The sequence below is a fragment of the Sinocyclocheilus grahami genome, unplaced genomic scaffold (genome assembly GCF_001515645.1).
Source record: "Sinocyclocheilus grahami isolate Dianchi unplaced genomic scaffold, SAMN03320097.WGS_v1.1 scaffold124.1, whole genome shotgun sequence".
NCBI classification, from domain to species: domain Eukaryota; kingdom Metazoa; phylum Chordata; class Actinopteri; order Cypriniformes; family Cyprinidae; genus Sinocyclocheilus; species Sinocyclocheilus grahami.
The window spans coordinates 91,923-111,574 of record NW_015505303.1 but is presented as its reverse complement, the minus strand read 5'-3'; the positions used below and the strand labels follow the sequence as shown (position 1 = coordinate 111,574).

At 38.6% G+C, this 19,652-nt stretch overlaps 3 protein-coding genes across 3 annotated transcripts in view; 1 reads left to right on the top strand and 2 right to left on the bottom strand.

Annotated features, from left to right (window-relative positions):
• LOC107590086 (PWWP domain-containing protein 2A-like) overlaps positions 1-1,190 on the bottom strand; it is a 9,955-nt gene extending 8,765 nt beyond the window's left edge. Inside the window, exon 1 of the mRNA XM_016278706.1 lies at positions 859-1,190. Within this exon, the coding sequence (XP_016134192.1) occupies positions 859-1,190 (332 nt within the window). The remainder of the gene's footprint in view (positions 1-858) is intronic.
• Positions 1,191-2,667: 1,477 nt separating this feature from the next.
• On the top strand, positions 2,668-4,899 carry LOC107590112 (gastrotropin-like). The gene is made up of 4 exons (XM_016278723.1): positions 2,668-2,770; positions 3,562-3,737; positions 4,639-4,728; positions 4,811-4,899. The coding sequence occupies exons 1-4, from the start codon at positions 2,704-2,706 to the stop codon at positions 4,871-4,873; spliced, it is 396 nt and encodes a 131-aa protein (XP_016134209.1). The 5' UTR covers positions 2,668-2,703; the 3' UTR covers positions 4,874-4,899.
• A 2,071-nt stretch (positions 4,900-6,970) lies between these two features.
• The window catches only part of LOC107590030 (cyclin-J-like), a 20,787-nt gene continuing 8,105 nt past the window's right edge, over positions 6,971-19,652 (bottom strand). The window contains exons 3-6 of the mRNA XM_016278630.1: positions 18,558-18,768; positions 12,532-12,831; positions 9,615-9,774; positions 6,971-9,507 (exon numbers count right to left, since the gene is read on the bottom strand). Coding sequence (XP_016134116.1) covers positions 9,048-9,507; positions 9,615-9,774; positions 12,532-12,831; positions 18,558-18,768 — 1,131 coding nt within the window. The 3' untranslated portion in view covers positions 6,971-9,047. The remainder of the gene's footprint in view (positions 9,508-9,614; positions 9,775-12,531; positions 12,832-18,557; positions 18,769-19,652) is intronic.

Here is a 19,652-nt window from a genome sequence, read left to right as displayed (position 1 = left end):
GAGGGGCATTACATTTCCGACGAGTGCTTGCAGTGTTCGGCCAATCACAATGCACTGGGTCAGCTGGCCAATCAGAGCAGACTGCGCTTGTCGGAAGGAGGGACTTTGTAGAAAACGAAGCGTTTGAGAGAGGCGGAGCATAGAGGACCTACAATAATGTACAGTATTTGAAAAATAATGTGTTTTTTGAACATTAAAGCATGTCAACATATTCTGTTACACCAAATATACAAAATAATGATCTTTAAAAAAGCATATGACCCCTTTAATCACCAGCACAACACTGTTTTCCAGGTTATGATCAGGAATACCTAGTTACAAGTAGTTATATGGGTGACATGAAAATTTAAGTAGTGACAGCAGTGTCCTGTAATGACAGACTTCAATGTTTTTGTTTATTCTTGTGTAATGTCATTTTTATGACCTGGATTACTTTGCAAATTTAATCTGTTTAATGTCACTATTTACACAGTTTATTAAAATGTCATTAAACATTTTTTTTTAAAGATGGTGGCCCGTCACACACCAACCAAAATAAGTATTTTCCATAATACAATATATTATAATACAATACAGCATTTATATACATAATTAATTTAGGAAAATTAAACAATAAATATTGAGTAAAACAATAAAATAGAACAGACAAAAACAGTCACATTAATGGCTTAATTTTTATAAAGAATAAAGCTATAATCTAAACTATAGTGACAGCTTATACCATGAACTAAAATATTATTTCTAAACCAATATGTAATGGTGAAGATGCTGTTTAGCTTTCTGACAGCCACGAAAGCCAACTTTGGGAAGTATGCTGGATGTACAACTGCAATTTCTTTGCACAAGTACCGTGTTTACCTTTTCGAAAGGTCCATGAGTACCCCAGAGAAGATCTTCTCGCCCAAGCGAAACGACACCACGAGCGCATCGTCGATGATGTGATCCAGCGTGACTCGAACCTCGGAGCCGAGCATCAGGCGCTCAACGGCGCCGGGCTCCGCCGGACACAGAACCGGGTCTTTCGTCTCCGCCGACACCCTGTCGGGCTCGCTGAGATCCGTTTTGAAGCTCTGCTGATGAAGAGGATGCGAGCTCACATCCTCCGCCTCTGCTGCTGACATGAGCGACTGATCCAACTCCGCTGGAAGTTCGGGAGAGTCCTTACTGGAAACAGTAGACAAGTCACTCATGCAGCTCTGACCCACCGATTCTCCCAGCGAGGTCTCCTCCGCAGCGGACAGGGAGTCCAGGTGATCTGAGCGGTGCGGGATGTCATGGAAAGCATCCTCGTGAGTTTTGAGTTCCGACCCGGGAGCATCGGATGCGGGTTCGGGATCTGGCTGCGTAAAGCCTATAAGTTCACACTCCAGATCGGTAGGATGGCTTGACGCGGGATTGGAGTCGTATTCGACAGCCAGAAATAATAATATCTCATCATCAAATGACCTTTTGATGCTTCAGAAGTGCCTGTTCCCACTGTTCCCCAAGAATCAATGTGTGCTTTCATAGGTGAGAGATGGTTGCAGCTAGCTCTGGAAGTGAAAAAGAGAGCTCATCCTGTTCTGATCCTGCTTTTATCTCTCTTCAGCTCATCATTCTGCTAGATTTGTGTATCGTAGAGATCTTTGAAGCTGAAATGTATCTGTAAATCTCAACGTAAGACTTGAGAAAAAAATGAAAATGTAAGGCCGAGGGGAAGGGAGGTGATGCAATGAAAGCTGTATTCTATGAGAAACTAGCAGAGGTTTATGTGCTGAAGGGCGTGGGCCTAAACCTACAGACAGACAGTTTTAAGACAGTTCATCTGATTACAGATTTTTAATCGATTAATTTTAAGAATACTCCAGACAAAAATGAAAATTCTTACATCATTTACTCACCCTCATGTGGTTCCAAACCTGTATGGCTTTCTACTTCTGCAGAAACACAAAAGAAGAGATTTTAAAGAACATTGGGAATCAAACACCACTGGAGCCCTTTGACTTCCATTCAAAATATCTTCGATGTTCCACAGAAGAAAGTAGAATTTTCTCATTTTTTTGGTAGAAAATTCAAAGTAAAGAATAGCATATCCTGTTTTTTTCCCCATCTTAGTTGAGTTTTTTAGATGTATGAAAGATTTGTGTGGGTATGAATCACTATCTACTGGAACATATAGTTCAGTCTGACATAAAGCGCTCGCTATCCTTTCAAAAGCAAGGTCAAGGCAGATGGCCTTCAGTACTACCAAGCTTCAGGCTCGACGGCTGTAATCTAAAACCTGGTTTGTAGCTGGTTCATTACAAGAGATAGTCTGCTGCACAAATGGGAGATATTGCTATATTGCTCCCATTAATCGTCTGTTTGTCGTGAATATTGACCATATAGATGGCAAGCGCTATTTCTATTATATCCAATGTTGTGTCACTGTACACACTGTATTGGAAAAGATTTTAAGCATGAATGATTATCCTTCATTGCACATGTATGGTACATCTTTGCTACCCAGCTAAGCCGTGCGGTCATGCACTTGATGACTTGTGCTTTTGTGAGGCCATCGTAAAAGTTTATGACTTGGTTATGGTGATGGTGTGCCCATAATGTCATGAAAAAAAGAGGCAGAGTTGAAGATCGGTAGGGAATATAAGAGCAGGAAACTTCACCCATCAGTACTTCAGTTCTCAGCTTGCTCTTCCTCTCTGCTCAACAATCAACGCCCAAACCATGGCTTTCAACGGAAAGTGGGAAACCGAATCTCAGGATGGATATGAAGAGTTCTGCAAACTGATTGGTAAGCTGCAACTTTTCAAACAACTGATTTTTGCTCTGTTGATGGTGGAAAGACACACTCTTAAAAATAAAAGTTCTTCATTTAACACTTAAGGTTCCATGAAGAACATTTAACATCCACAGAACCTTTCCACTGCACAAAAGGTTCTTTACAGAAGAAAAAGGTTCTCTAGAATATCAAAATGTTCTTCACACAAATTTCTGGCTGCACTTCCATGCACTTAATCCTAGGTTGCTCTAGTTTAGACTGTCCTTGTACTATAAATTGCTTTGGACAAGAAAATGTTGTCCTACATGTTGTGGTGTGTTTGCATCTCATTTGCAAGCAAGCTTAAGAACCAAAAACAATCTATGAATATAAAAATTTCTATAAATTATTCAAATGTTCCTCACACTGAAAAAAAGTTAAATGAAAGGTTCTTTGTGAAGCCCAATATGGTTTTTCTATGGCATCGCTGCAAAAAAAATCCCTATTTGGAATCTTTATTTTTAAGAGGACACATTTCAACATACTCTACTGGTAAAATTATGGAATAATAAAGATTTTTGAATGTTTCTGAAACAATTATCTTAATGGCAGCATTTATTTGATCAAAAGCAAAGTAAAAACAGTTATATTGCGAAATATCAATACATTTTAACAGAATTTCTTTCTATTTTGATACATTTTAAAATGTAATTTACTCCTGTGAAGGTACAACCGAATTGTAAGCAGCCATTACTCCAGTCTTCAGTGTCACATGATCCTTTAGAAATCATTCTAATATGCTGATTCGGTCCCCTACACCTCAGGTATCCCTGATGATGTCATCTCAAAGGGCCGTGACTTCAAGCTTGTGACAGAGGTCATCCAGAACGGAGATGATTTCACATGGATCCAGTACTACCCAAATAACCATGTTGTGACCAACAAGTTCATCGTTGGCAAAGAGAGTGACATGGAGACTGTTGGAGGGAAGAAATTTAAGGTAGGACCTCATAACTTTCATGAGAGATCAGACTGAAGCTACTATGACTTCAGTGAGATTCTTAAAGGGGTCATCGGATGCTAAATTCACTTTACAAGTTGTTTGAACATAAATGTGTGTTGAAAGTGTGTACACACCCACCCTATAATGATAAAAATCCACCCAGTGTTTTTTTTTTTAAATCCCTATTTTAAAACCCCCTTTCTCAAATTACGCTGTTCTGAGATTCTTGTCAGAATGACGTAGGTCTGCACAGGCCCCTCCCACGATAGTTGATTGACAAGGCCGTCTTAACTTAGACCCGCCCTGAGTGAGCTGTCATCAGTCCGCCATTGTGTCGACTCCGGTGCAGGGGAAGACAAGAATGTCTCCGATTAAGATTGAGGTGTTTTGTTGTTGGATGTAAGAATAAATATAGCAGTCGTCATTTACTCCCGACATCTGAGCCGCTGAAGATGCAGCGGATTAAAGTTACTTTAGTTTCTGAAGGGAACACGTGGATCCCGATCTACCTAAATGCATCTATGTTCGCGCGAATCATTCGTGATCCAGCTTCATCTACAGAATAAATGAGTATAAGGTTTTTTTTTATGAATCTTTGCAAATGGCCTTTCCTAATAATGTGCTAGTTAGCCAGTTTCGCGGCTGAAGTTTAAAGTCTGCTAGTCACCCCAAGGAAGAGAGGGGCGGGGTCAGCAGAGCTCATTAGCATTTAAAGCAACATGGACTAGAACGGCTTGCTGAAAAGAGCTGATTTGACAGGGTAAAGAAAAAAGGTGTTTTTTACACTGCCATGAAATTTTAACCAAAGTATGTTATAGACTTTTCTATGAGCATCCGATGACCCCTTTAAAGGCTAGTTTGCAAGTGATGAGAACTCACACTTGCATGTCCTCACTAGGGCGTAGTCTCCATGGAAGGGGGCAAGCTGGCCATAAGTTTCCCCAAGTACCACCACACATCTGAGATCAGCGGTGGAAAGCTGGTGGAGGTGAGATATCATGATATTTGACATTGTGAAATGAGTTTCAATGCTTGTACAGTAGCTAAAGTGCTTTTGCTTTGCTTTACAGACCTCCACAGCCACTTGTGCTAGTGGTCCAGTTGTTTTTGTACGTACAAGCAAGAAGATCTAACTGCATTATTGAGATAAATGACCCTGTTCTGCTCTGACCTCTCATTTACTTGAATAAAGTGTACGAGCTAAACTGACTAATGTCTCCTGATCTTTCTACTTCATCCTGCTAATGCATAAAGTGATTCAATGATGAAATCAGCATCCAATAATGTCACATTATAAAGAGATAAAATATCTAATCAAATTAGAATGATTGCTGGCTGCCTGACCACCACTGGAGGGCAGTCCACACTTCAATCCTGCATGTACCCTGCAGGCCAGTCTCTAACAAAGACAAAAGCATTCTTTAAAAAACAACACTCATGATAACAAAGAAAGCAGGTGGAGGCTTGATTTATCAAGGTACCTTTTTAAGATTAAGGTATTCTTAAGCAACAACTAAAATGAACATTACAAGTAAATAAAATAAAATACTGAGGACAATACTAATAGTACGTGGAGAGTGGATGGGTACTTGGTTTTTCAAGGCAAGTTTTTAAAGATTAAGACATTTTTAGTTAAATTAAATAAAAATACTGAGGGCAACAGTAATACATAAAGGAGGTGTGGCCTGATTTAAGATATTCTTAAGCAATATACAATAAAATACTGAGGGCAACACTAATAAAGATTGAAGGTGAGTTCAATATTCTTAAGAAATAAAAATATTGAGGGTAATACGTTAAAACTTTAAATATGGGGCTTGGTTTTAATGCATTTTTAAGATTTAATCTTCAATAAATAAAATATACAAAAATAATTATAATAAAATATAAAAAAATAAAAATATTTTATATGAATAAATAAAATTAATTCATTACAAAATTTGATCATTAACAGGCCAAACACTGTCAATCTTAAATCTCACTGTATATATATATATATATAAACAAACTAAATATCCATTTGAAGATTCAGCATGAATAAAAAATATAAATAAAACAAAAGCAGTCGAGGGCACGCTTCAGTTTAGAGGTACCCCCTCCTGGTAATTAAGTAAAAAGGTGCCAGCCCCTCCCCCTGCCTTGCTTTGCAAACAAAGGTTGTGAAAATGATCTATTACCCAACTGCCCCTTTGCCAGCTCTAAACCCCCCCTCGTCCGATTCCTTGTCTCTTCATCATCACACCAACTCAGACATGTGGCCCACCTCCCAGGGCCTGCCCATGTACCCCCCACCAGGCTCCAGCACAAAGGGAGACCCCTCTCTCTGTCTGCTATCCACCCAATCTTTTTAACTAAACAGATAAAAGCCCTAATCCGCAGCAGGCTCCACCCTATCGAGAATTCATTCTTTACATTTTAAATGGATATTCCACCTGAAATTTTTTTTATTTAGGACATACCAGACTTTTTTTCCCCCAGATGAACACAAATGAAGATTTTAAGAAAAATAATGACTCCATATAATATAGTGTCGATGCCTAAAAAACGGACATGACAGGAATGCGGTTGATGAATCAATCAAGTCTTCTGAAGCGAAATGCTAATATAAAAAAAAAAAAATGTTTAACCATGGCTTCTCGCAACTGTCATACTCCTAAACCAATTTTACAGCCTATAAAATGATATGGCCTCCTAAAAGAACAGAGTTATATAAGGCTCCTCAAGTCAAGAAAGGGTTTTCAAGGTCATTAAAGGGATAGTTCACCCAAAAATAAGAATTGTGTCATTTACTCACCCTCGTGTCATTACAAACCTGTAAGACTTGCTTTGTTCTTCTTAACAAAGACAGAAAATATTTTGAAAAATGTTGTAAAGAAGACCGGTATGGGAGTTAGTAAAAGATCATTTTCATTTCTGGGTGACTATCCCTTTAAGGTCTAACATGTTAACCCAGCTAAATCATGGCTGTCTCTATTAGTTTTAAGGACTGTATGCAACTACCAACTCAGTTAGTCCAAAAACAGTTATAACCCCCATAGTCATAAAGAAGATCCGTCCCTTCCAATTCTTCTTCTCTGTCTTTTGCACGACACCGATGTTTCCTTACAACACCCACTTACAGAAAAATCACATTTTGTCTATCACACCAAAACTACTGTAGCCATTGTCGGCTGTTCTTTGAGCCCAAGAGCTTTTATCTGTGAAACGATCAGTGCTGCTCAGTTGGATGCGCTTTATTTGTTTAGTGGTGTTTAGTGACAGGAAGAACCACCATGTGGGGCAGGAATCTCCCCCATTGTCTTCAGTCCAGCGCGTTACATGTAGGGAGGAAGGGGGAGGGCAGTGGTATTTGGGGTGGAGCCAAATGAACACGACCCCCCCCATCTCACCAAAGACCTTTTCATGCCCAATGAGTCCAGACATTCATATGAAACAACTCGCCCCTGAGCCATGCAAATCCAGGGTCTATTCAAAATGCATGATTCACACATGAACGAAACATTTACCAAGCTTTTGTGCTTTTTCCATTTTATTTCCGGGGGTTTTATCCAATTTACACCTGCTATCCCCTTCCCTACCCAAATACAGGCTTTTAAATAAACCCATAAGATCATTGAATGAGCAGAATCAATGTTCTCTAGTCTACTAAATGTCTAGAGATTCAGGAGACAATGGTTGCAATGTGCAACATTTTCTTGGTGGAAAAATAAATCACTGCATGTAAGCAGTAATAGCGTGTTAAAACAAACCAAACCAAAGAAAAACTAATTCTACATTGTAAAAAAAGTAGTGGTACAAAATTAAAATATACAGTCTAAAAAGTAACAAACTAATGATTACATATTGCACACACAGAGGCTTCAACAAGAGAATGACTTGAAATATCAAACAGTGCGTGTCTGTTACAGTGAACACAGTTCTCTACCTATACAAATCACGGGACTTCAACAACTACAACAAAACCTGCGTTCTGGGTAAAAAAGCACTTGAATGTTCTGACCGATCGAGAAGAAGAAACATAAAATGAAAAGATGAGCCCTGCAGAATCAGCACGTAAATGGCAATATACTGAGGTAGTTCAAAGTTCAGGACTATAGGAGAAAGATTTTGATCCAAAGTCCAGTAAAGTGGTTGAAAAAGCTTCTCATTCAGCAGGACGTAAAGCAGCCACTTTGGTCTCAAGGCCAGTCAACATAAATGAATTCATTGTGTAGTCTAAGAACCCTCTGAACAACAAAAAAGGACAATAACAAAAGGAAAGAAACGTAACATGTTTGGTTAATCTTATCTTTAGTTTACAATAATAATAATAATAATAATAATAAAATATTTTGGACCGTCTGCTTAACAGAAACGAGACTAAAATGTTGACCTAAAGGTATGACGCTACAGCTGTAACAGCAGAACCATCTTTTCTAACTAGGTTAAACTAGTTATTAGCATGACCTTGGAGGTAAATGTGAATGACAGTGTAACAGTGAGGTAATCTTTACGAGCCACAGTGTCTGATGGGAAGAGGTACAGCACAATGAAGTCATCTTCATAGCACACGGCAGAACCGCGATCATGGCTATTTTTCCCTGGAGGGAGGAGGAGGAACTAGTAAAGCATGGTTTCCTCCAGCATAGAAAAGAGGGGAGCACAGATGCCTCCGTCCCTTGGGGCTTCTCCCTCCATCTGCCTGAGGGAACTGGAACCTCAGTGTAACGTCAACCTTCTCTAAAGTCTTCGGTAAGAAACACAGACGAGAACAAAAGAAGCTACTTCATACAAACATCAGCTGGTTCAATGGTATGTTGTGTGTTCGTATTAAAGAGATCTGTACATCCCTGATATGTGGCATGTCACTGTAAACAAGACCAGAAGGGAGACAGGATTCGTGGTCGTAAAGCCATCGGTTCATATAAAAAGGCAGCAGCATTAAAGGACCGCACAGCAAATTCAGTGTGAAAGTTCAAGGACTTGTTTGAAAATGCTGGTGGGATGGAATGCGGATCAACTTGATTTCTCTTCTTAAGGCTGTGTGCTTAAAAAAGGATCCCCAAGTCACAAGCTTGTGGCACTGGAAGAAGGTCCCCACTTGGCTAAATAATCTTAAAAAATAGACATCCTCAGTTCATAAAAACCCAAACGCTAAAAAAACGAGAGTTCTCAAGTTAATACTATGACCTCAGTTGGATCCACTCGACTGTTGGTTTTCTGTTTGGAAATTCTTCGTCGGCGTCCGAGGTGAAGCCCCTCGGGGGCGGCAGAGAGGGTGGAGGACGGCGGCAGCCCCAGGCTGAGTTTGTCCTCCCTCTCCTGGCGTCACCTGTCGAAGCAGCCCGCTGTGAACGTGTGGTGGGAACTCAAGTAGCCGCTCCCGTAAGTCAGACCGAGGCAGTGGCGCTCGGGCCCCATGCTCACCTGCAGGGAGATGGGACCCTGGAGGGGCAAGCCTCGCAGCCCCGACGCCAAGCTGGGGAAAGACGGCATTGAGGCCGAAAGCAGACCCGCCTGGTGGGGCTGCAGATATTCCCGAGAGCCCACCGGTCCCAGGGCCTGGCAGTCGGCCAGCATGTGCAGCTGGGATAACGCCGGCGAGTGCTGGGAGAGCTGCGGGTAACTGCTGGCCTGGAGGAGCAGCTGCTGTGAGCTGGAGGCGGGCTGCCTTTGCAGAGAGGGGGTGGCGGGGCTGTGTGGGACGTGAGCTTGCGGCTGAAGGCTCTGACTGGCGGAAGGGGACGATTTGGATTTGTTGGCTTCTTTTACATCGTTGTCGTGAGCGCTGAAAAATTAAACAAAAGAGCAGGATGAGGTGCAGCATGTGTGGTTTACTTCAGGCCACATTATGTTGTTCTATGAATGCGAGCATATACTGTGGTTTGCTCTTACAGTAACATGAGCTGGATGCACTGTGTCAGATGATCCCAGGAGTAGCCCGTGAGCAGGTGGAGGACAGTGGTCCAGCTGGGGGAGATCTGCAGGCAGATTCTGGACGCAGCTATGCAGGCAGCTGCCACCTGAGAAGGCCTGAAGCTCAGGAAGGCATGATCTACAACAAAGACGCACACAAACATGATATATTATATCCTCAGTGATTTTACCATGGTTAAGAGACTGTTAGGCTTGTTTGTTAAACGGCTGCATCATCAATATGCATAAATAACTGATATATAAATTATATCAATTAATAGTATTGAATTTATTAAGCATACAAATAAATAAAACCGAGATTAACATTTATACTTTATATTAAAAATGTATAATTTATATTAAAAATAATAATCTGAATAATTTAAAATTACATTATTATAAATGTACATTATTTCTGCAATTCTTCCACCAAGTTTTTAAAAAGTTAATTAGTCAAAAATAAATAAAAACACTAAGCACTGACACTTTGATATTATCAGTGTATTACAAAGGTACAAAACAGATTTCAGTACTTCAGTAGGTTGGTATATTAACATTACATCAGTTAATGAAATTACGGTATTTAACTGTAAATTTAAGTTAAACCCGTAAAACTACCGTATTTTTTATTGTAAAATTCCGGCAACCACAGCTGCCGTTTTTTTACCATAAATTTTACGGAATTTTTAATGGTGTAACAAAATATTTTTATCTGTAGTGTATACTAGAGGTCTGTTATATAATCAACATTTTAATCAAATTTACAATTTGAATTGATGATCTTCTCAAATTACATATTTCTGTTTCATCATTATTACTTAATTTTAACCCTAAAAAGGGCAAACCCATAAAGAGACATCAGAAAATTAATGTAATGCTATTTTCCATCTTATTGGGAGTCAAATAATACAATTTCATGATTTTTTTCAAAACTTGACTCTTATATTTGATTTTAATGTTTGTATCCCCCAGGATACGTTGCTCCTTTGGGGGTATAAATTCACTGGAAACACTTGTTTATCAATGCTTGTTACAGCATGGTTGTAATTCCTGAATGTTTTGGCGTACAGACCTAACGTTGGTCTCTTTTTAAAGAAGACACATAGCAGATTATTGCTGAAGTGAAAAAAGTTAAGTTTATAGTAAAGATAATGTAGTATACTAATTGTTTTTATTTTATATCAAATAAATTTTATTTTATAAAATATGTTGCACTCTAAACTTGCTATAAAATCAAAGCCATATGTCTAACCGATTTATGTTCCAAATTTGAAGTTGATATCACAAAAATTGTGGTTCCTGTGAGATTTTCTTTGGGCACTATACCAAAAATAACCACTGGGTTACACCCAAACTCTATTGAATTTTTCTAATGCAGTTTTCTGTCACAAATCAATCATTTTCTGTCAAAATATCACATATATTACAAAACAGTCACCAAATATGGAATCTTGACTGTCAGACCTTTCCAACGATATGCGTTTTGCCAAGATTACAAAAAGATTTGATTTTCTAAAACACAAGCCACAAAGTCACACAGTCTATATGTACGTTTTATATCTTGATTTATACCCCTAATAAGGCAACATATCCCCTGAGATACAAACATTTAGAGACAAAAAATTAAAAAAAAATATAAGCATTTAATTTATCAAATTTCAATGTAAACCTAATAAGCTAATGCTGAACAACAGATTTTTAAACAGGTAAAGTAGAGACCTGCACTCCCACGGGAGTACCGCGGGACCCAACGCAACAGGGTGTGGCGCGGGACAACTCTTGATGGGCGAGTACGGGCGGGAAGAGACGCGTGTGTGTGAGGGATGCAGGAGAATAAAATGATTTGCGGGACTCCCGCAAAATAGAAATTATCTAAACATAAAGTGTCTAAAACATATCAATTGTATGTTTTATTAGATACAACTAATTAGAACAACTAATATTGACATTAAAATGATTGACATGCGCAAGCTAGGCATAGTTTCTATTTATAACACGTGTTTAAAGGGTTGTGCAATGTAGCCAATCACAGACTCAGCTGTTGATTTCTGGAACGCAATGGCCAATCAGAGGTGATTAAGTTAGAATCTACTCACAGCAGTGCTGAAATCGCGTGCTCACGAATCCTCTCATTTTAACACACGAAGTGTAGACACTGTGAAAGATTCATTGTGCATATATTTAATGTGATATAACAGAGCTTTATGATATCAACTGAGATGTCAGCTTTCAGTGATAATAAAAGGAAGCGCGCTGCTCGCATTCTGCCATGTCAAACCATGCACGCAGCAGCACATGCTTGCTTTTCTGTTAAAAATAACTGGTTTGTGATTGTGAATGTTGATGCTTAGCCTAAATAACAAATATTTTATCGGGAGCTTTTTTGCTGGTATGTTGTGGAGCTTAGGAGATGTTAAAGAACCATTTAATGTAGATTTCTTCGATGTACTGAAAAAAATCTATATAGATTACTTTTATGCGGGTGGGAGCGGGACAAAACATGAATGTCGCGGGCGGGAGCGGGACCAGATAAGATATATTTCTGCGGGAGCGGGCGGGCGCGGGACAGAATCTTGCGGGAGTGGGACTAAAAAAAATTCGTCCTGCGCAGGTCTCTACAGGTAAGTCCCCTCCAACGTGTGTAAATATGTGAACTAGATCAACTTTTATCGGAGGGTGAGTAGATTTCCCACTACAGGCGGCCAAGTCAATATATCTAAATATTCACAACAAACACCCTTTCAACATGAAACCAAGAAATGAGACCTACACTTTCACTGCTTCTCCCCACAGCTTCTCAAATGTTTGTTAGGGTTAAGAGAACATTCAAATATACATATACACACACATATATATATATATCTATAAAACAAAAAACAAACAGTGACTTTTTCACCTTGCAACGAAACCTCAAGGAAGTAGTGCGTGTATTTGTCCATGAAGGCTTTGGTCTTGGACAGGGAGGAGAGGGGCCAGCCGTTGTGCAGATCCCCCTCCTGGACAGCAGGGTGGAGGTAGTAGTCGATGAAGTGGGCAGGTGTGGGCATGCACAGGTTCCAGCCGAACGTCTCCAGCAGCAGCAGCTCCATCTTGATGAGGTCACGCTTGTTGAGGGTGAGGTTCAGACTGCACATGAAGCCCAGAGTGTTCAGCTGCTCCAGTTTGGGCACACGGTCCTCCTTCTCCTCGAACTTACCTGAGCAAAGACAAACAAGTATTTGAGCTTAAGCATTTCATCTGTTTGATTTCAATTACAATGTTAAAATATGAATGCATGGATTATCCTGCGGGTATTCCAGATATCACATCAGCGATATCACAATGCAGATTCATCATGACAGCTTTCAAGGATATTTTATACCTTTCTATATTTATTTTATAGCTCCTATGATCAGATATCACTAAGATCTAAGAACAATGCATCTCTGTGCTTTTTCACATACTTGGGTTTCTTTAAAAGGATTTGCATTGACATCATTAAGGTGAGGCATTTCGTGAATTCCTGTAATGAGAGAACACAGCTGCCTCACGGTGAATTAGCCCTTCTCTGCAGAATTCCTTTGTTCTCTTCGTTTCCCTTCCTGACTCTAGGTGCTAGGTGTTAATATCTTTTCCACAAAGTCCAAGGCTTTGTAGTATTGCTTCCCCCGCAGTCTAATGCTCCAACAATAAGGGCCCCACGACCTCTGACTTCTACGGCTCATGCTTGAGCGCACACAGTCCCCCTCAAATCGCTGGCTGGCGTGGAGAAACAGTCCAAACAGCAAAGAGGATTCAAGGTCACACCTTCATTCACAGAGACTTGAAACGCAAGCACTATCAGGCCTCTACATCAAGACACTGAGTTTCATATACCCGCACATATATTCTATGGACATGCACATTTTTTAATACACTATTACAACAAAACTTCTGTCGTAAATGAGTCTCTTACGCTCATCAAGGCTGTATTTATTTGATCAAAAATACAGAAAAACAAAACTGTAATATTGTGAAATATTATTGCAATTTCTAATATTGGTTTCCTATTTTATTGATGCTATTCAATCAGAGAGATACAAAAATAGATGGCCAATAATAGTTTCAATCTGTTAACAGAGACCAATTACATTTTAAAAAAGCAATAGAATAAATAAGTAAATACAAATATATGCATAAGATGCAGCCATAGTTAGAACAATTCTGAGGACAAAAGAAAAAAAAAAAGGGGAGAAATAACTTGCACCTAAGTACATAAACACTTTTTTAACAATATATGTATATATATTTTTTCTCTTTGCTCTCCATTTATTAGTAAATCAGGGGCTAGGGAAAGAGCTTCAGCCAGGATAAAGAATATGAAAAGTGCTCTGAGTTGCTGCAGGAAAAAAAAGAGCAACAACAAAAACATGTTGCTGGAGACGGGCTTATTGAAAATTGAAAAACGTATTGTCTTCCAGCACGAGGTGCATCGAGAGCGGTAGAACTTACGGTTTGTCAGGCAACGGCTATAATCAAAGCAGCTCCGCTCATGAACGCTTCTTTATCAGATAAAATGAAAATGCCATTGAATCTTTTCTGAAGACAGTCGGTTCCCTTCAGAGATACATTCATATAAAACACCCGCGTCGCGTTTTGATTTTGAAACGTGCAGTGCTCATGTTTATTCAACAAAGTCAAACGCCACAAATAAATCAATGTATGGGAAACACTGGTAATGTATATCGAAATATCGGAAATGTGTTTAAAAATCATATCAACGTTATTGAAAAGAATTATATCGCGATACATATTGATGTTGAATTATTGTCCAGTCCTAATTCTAATATGCTGATTTATTATCAATTTTGAAACTGTTGTGCTGCTTAATGTTTACATTTTATATATCTTTTTTCTTTGGTGAGTAAAGTGTTAAAAAGAACAGAAATTTAAAAAAGAAAGAAAAATGACGACCCCAAACTTTTGAATAGTACTGTATATTGTAGCACAAAATGTCTATTTTGAATAAACACTATTCTTTTTAACTTTTTATTTATCAAAGAATCCTGAAAAAAGTATCACAGGTCCCAAAAATATTAAGCAGCACAACAGTTTCCAACAGTGATTATAAATCAGCATATTAGAATGATTTCTGAAAGGTCACGTGACACTGAAAACTCGAGTAATGATGCTGAAAATCCAGCTTTGCATCACAGGAATAAATTACATTTTAAATTATATTAAAATAGAAAAATGTTATTTTAAATTGGAATAATATTTCACAACATTTTTTTTTGTATTTGATTAAATAGATACAGTCTTAATACATAACTTCTTTAAAAACACATTAAAAATCTTACTGATCCCAAACTTTTGAACGACAGTGTATGTACATGGATCACAGCACAATTATGATCATTTTTTCTGAAACACCCATAATGACATTATTTTATATATGAAATGCATTCAGGGCTGCATTTTATGAATTCCAGTTTAGTTTCCCAGTTACACAAATATTTTCTTTTTGCACAATTTGACAAAACTAGATCTTGAATGGTAATCTTGTCCATAATTATTTCACTTTTTATTTAAATATGCATTTGACCAAATGTATATCAATCTTCATGATAGTCTGAAAATCTGAGTCTTGAACAAAGTAGGCTAAATATAAATGGGTGGTGAAAAAGTAAAAATAAAATATAAACATAAAGGACTTTTGAGAAGTAGCAAAAACAAATGGTTTCCCATTTTGAATATAATCTTCATATATTAAAGAAAATATTTGTGCAAAGTTAAAGAGACAAACAAGCATGAAGTTTACGACACATTATTTATATATTATTACATTATCATGATATGTCATTATATAATTATACAATATTTTGTACTGTATATATTTTATATAATTATACTACATGTACACTACTATTAAATTGCAATTATATGTCAATCCTGTCGAACTGCAAACCCAAAACCTGTGAATCCTTTGTTCTTGTGTGCAGCCAACAAAGATAAACAGAAATGTGTTGCCTATTTATTGTCTTTCACATCATCACATTCGATTCAAACAAAAATACAGTTAGTTACAAGGAAACACTGGTGGACCTTCACGGTCAAAATTGCCCAGCTGACACAAAAAGTCACTGCACAGTGTCTTTTCTTAATTATCTGAGGTGTACAAATTATTTTCATTAGCATCAAACCTCAGGGGGGCATCTGTCACACTAATCTGAATATCAGGAACCCTGCTGAGTGTTTCAGTTCAAACATGCCCCTCCAGGGCCCTCATCTCCCCCTCCCTCATCCTTCTGAGGAAAGGGCCAGCCTGCATTTGACATGCTACTCTACACCGTTTCATCAAAAAGGAGAGCTGCAGCTCCATTAGCTACAGGATGATATACCATTTCAACAGGGCTTCTTGCTGAAAATGGAAAAGTACCAGAGGGTTGGGGTTTCACCTCATCTTGTTTTCATTATTCCTTCAAAATGCAGAAAACACACTGCTAATAATAGAAAAGGTGACAATTTTATAGATATACATACTATCAGGTTTGATTAATAAAAATGGGTTTCACGACATACACTGTGCGTTAGCATAACAAACCCCCATCGCCTCAGTTCAGGAGAGGAAATGAGCCTGATATCTCACCCTCTCCTCCTCCAAAGTTCTCAGCTAAAAGAATGAGAGCGGGTGGGTGTGGGGGGCTAATTGCACTGATAACATCAAGCTCAAGTGTTCGTCCATGCGTATCCTCAAACTGCATTTAGCCATCATTCATCCCTGAATGTTATCACCTAAAAATTAGATCTGAAAGTCTTGATTCACTTCCTCTGTTTCAGGACAGCAATGCTTTCTCTCAGCTAGTTTTTACCGTTGACCTCTTGAAATCTTGGCATGGCGCAATATCTGCCGACTCAGCCTTCAAGATGATCATCCTGTGTTAATACAGGGTTACGGTCTGGCTTCAAATTACACAAGCTTAAAAAATAAGCTTAAACCAATGTAAATGAGCTTTAGTTGGGCAGCAGTGTTATTTTAGTATTATTTATATACTATTAGAGTATTTATTTATCTTCAATTAGCTTTTATTGCTATATTTTAAGTTTTCATTTGAATTTTTAGTCATTTTGTTGTGTTTTTGTCATTTTTATTTGTTTTTAATATATCTATTAGGCTTTAATATATATTAATTTAGATTTTAATTCTAGTAATTTCAGTAAGCCAGCATTTACATTTTTTAAGCTTCTCATCTAATATTTATTTTAGCTTCATTTCAATTACCAAAAACTAATTTTAATAGTTTTAGTTAACAATGACAGGCACACTAACAATATTAACCCTTGTGCTGATCTGAAAATCCTTTATCTAATTTGGTGTTCCAAGTCAAAATGTAAATCTCTCAGCATGCTATATTTTCACCAAAACTCAGATTCATTTTTTTTTTTACTTGTTTTCTTTTGTTTAGCAATGGTTATTTATTTATTTTTGGAACTGACTGGTCATAGGCCCCACTCATCATATGAGCTTACGCACCTCCGGTTTTGAGTTTAAAAAAGGCATTATTTGTGAATCATTTTTAATTTTGGAAATTCTCACTCAAAAAATTGGTGCTTAAGCACAGATAAGTGAGGTCTTTGATCAATCAGTTCCAAAAAGAAATACAAAACATGTAATAATTGAAAGAAAACAATTTGACAAATGTAAACCAATATTTGACAGTATAGCATAACGAAAAGGCTGGACATATTTGAATCGTACCAAGGCGAGGAAAAATAGTACAAAAATAGACATACATAAAGTCAGTAAGTTTTAGTCTAATTAGTATTAATAAATTAACATTAACTAGCATTTTCAGAAAAAATAAAATCTCCTGGTAAATAAAATCAAAATGGCCGGAACACAACACAAGGGTTAAATAAAAGGGTTAAATGAAATCACAAACCCTTTTGTTTTATGCAAAGACAGCGCCTCTCTACCATTAGTCATAATAAATCTTGGCCTGAATGGAAACTTTGCTATGCTCTCAGCTTTAAGCGCAGGGCTGGATGCCCCACACACATTGACTGCGGGCGACTCTTAGAGAAACCCAACAATGGCCGCAGACGCCTGAATCAATGACTTAGGGAAAGGGAGGGATATCTTAACAAGAAACATGAGCAAAGCCATTATGCATTCAGTCGAAAGCAATTAATTAATGCCTGAACACTGCCAATTGCCGGCCAGCGCAAAACAACCCTCCCCCAATCAAGAGGTGGCTGTAATGAGGGTCAGAATAAAGCGAGAGATTCGCTATTTAAAGACAACCTTTAAATTATTCAGGTCAGAAAGCACTCTGCATTGATTGTCATTTTGGCCGCCTTAATCTGGGTTTCAGATTTTAATCTGTGAAAAACACCAACACATGGCGACACAAATCACCCCGTCTATCTTATCTCTCTGGCTTTGTTTGTGTGCAAGCAGACGTGCCACCACTGATAACATGCCCTGCCACATTACACAGCACAGATATATTATGAGTCAGACTTCCTTGTTTCCTGCACTAGAAATCTTCTGGAGACATCAGGCGACACTTCTGCATCACTGCAAGAATCCCTCTCTCCGTCTGCCGCATAAAGCTTTTGCAATCCACCTGAAACTGTCGGTTAGACTTACAACATGCCAAAGCAGCTGTAACTTGCTGGAGCTCTTTCTGATTTGTGCATTGGAGAGGTTGCCTTGGAGACTGACTCAGGGGTCTCGAGGCCAGCGGAGGCCGTGGCCTCTTATGCACACAGCTGTCACACAGCACAATACAGCAGCCAGCTATAATGCAGAGAATCAGATGCGCTCGCTCGGTTCAATAGGAGCACCTAAACATGAAGTTTCTGCAGTTCAAATTTACTTCAGGTACCTGCAACGAGTGTACTGCCTGATCAGATACAGGTAAGCAAATGAAAGTGCAAACAAATTCATATGTGACTTACTGGCCAGGAGGAGACAGGAGAGAGCGATGACGTACAGCTGCCGCACTGCTACATCATAGTGGTCCATAAAGAGGTCGAGCAGGTAGACGGCCAGATGACGTGCCGTAGGGCAAAGCTGGTATCGGTTACTCAGAACAGCGAGCAGGTCAGCAAAGTACCGCCGCATCCCGATCTGTGGAGATTGGGCCTGGTACGTTGGCAACTTCAGCTCCTAAGGAGAAAAGGATGGTATGGTTTTTATGTTACAGTGCATGTATTAGGGCTGTCAAAATGGCTGAAAAACTCAATTCGAATTTTGTACTTAAATATTATCAAAATTCGAATTATATTCGAATTTAAAATGCATAAATTCAGTTAGGGTGAAGAAAAGCTTTTGGCTTCTCTCCTGAGGCCACAAGAGGGCGTATCATTCAAAGCATAAGATAACATGACTATCTGCAAAAAAAGTGCATAATGTTTAAAATAATGTTTATAAACCAATTATATAGGGTCATATGATGCTATTTTAAAGATCATTATTTTGTGTATTTGGTGTAACATAATATGTTGACATGCTTTAATGTTCAATAATATTAATAATAATTTTTCAAATACTGTACATTATTGTAGGTTCTCTATGCCCCGCCTCTCTCAAACACGTCGTTTTCAACAAAGCCCCCTCCTTTGACAAGCGCAGTCTGCTCTGATTGGCCAGCTGACCTAGTGCATTGTGATTGACCGAACACCACAAGCACGCGTCGGAAATGTAACACCCCTTACCATAATCGCGCGTTACTCTGCGCTGCACAAAACTCCGCATTTGAAGTCAATAGCAAATACTTAAACTAATAACAAAACATACTTACAGTCGCTGATTCAGAAGCGCCAGATTTTCATAGCAAAGTCGGAATTTACCTTTTTTTTTATTTTTAGAAATAGCCTCGTGCACAGCCAGCCTTGTACTCTTCTAGGTTCAAAAAAACTGTCGTCCATAAAATGCGTTGTACAAATGCGAACATCTGGGTTGTGCTGTTCTGTTGTAAATAAATCTTAACCGATGATTCCTAATTGCATCTACTTCCGGAAGGCCAAATAAAGTGCTTTTGCTTTCGCACT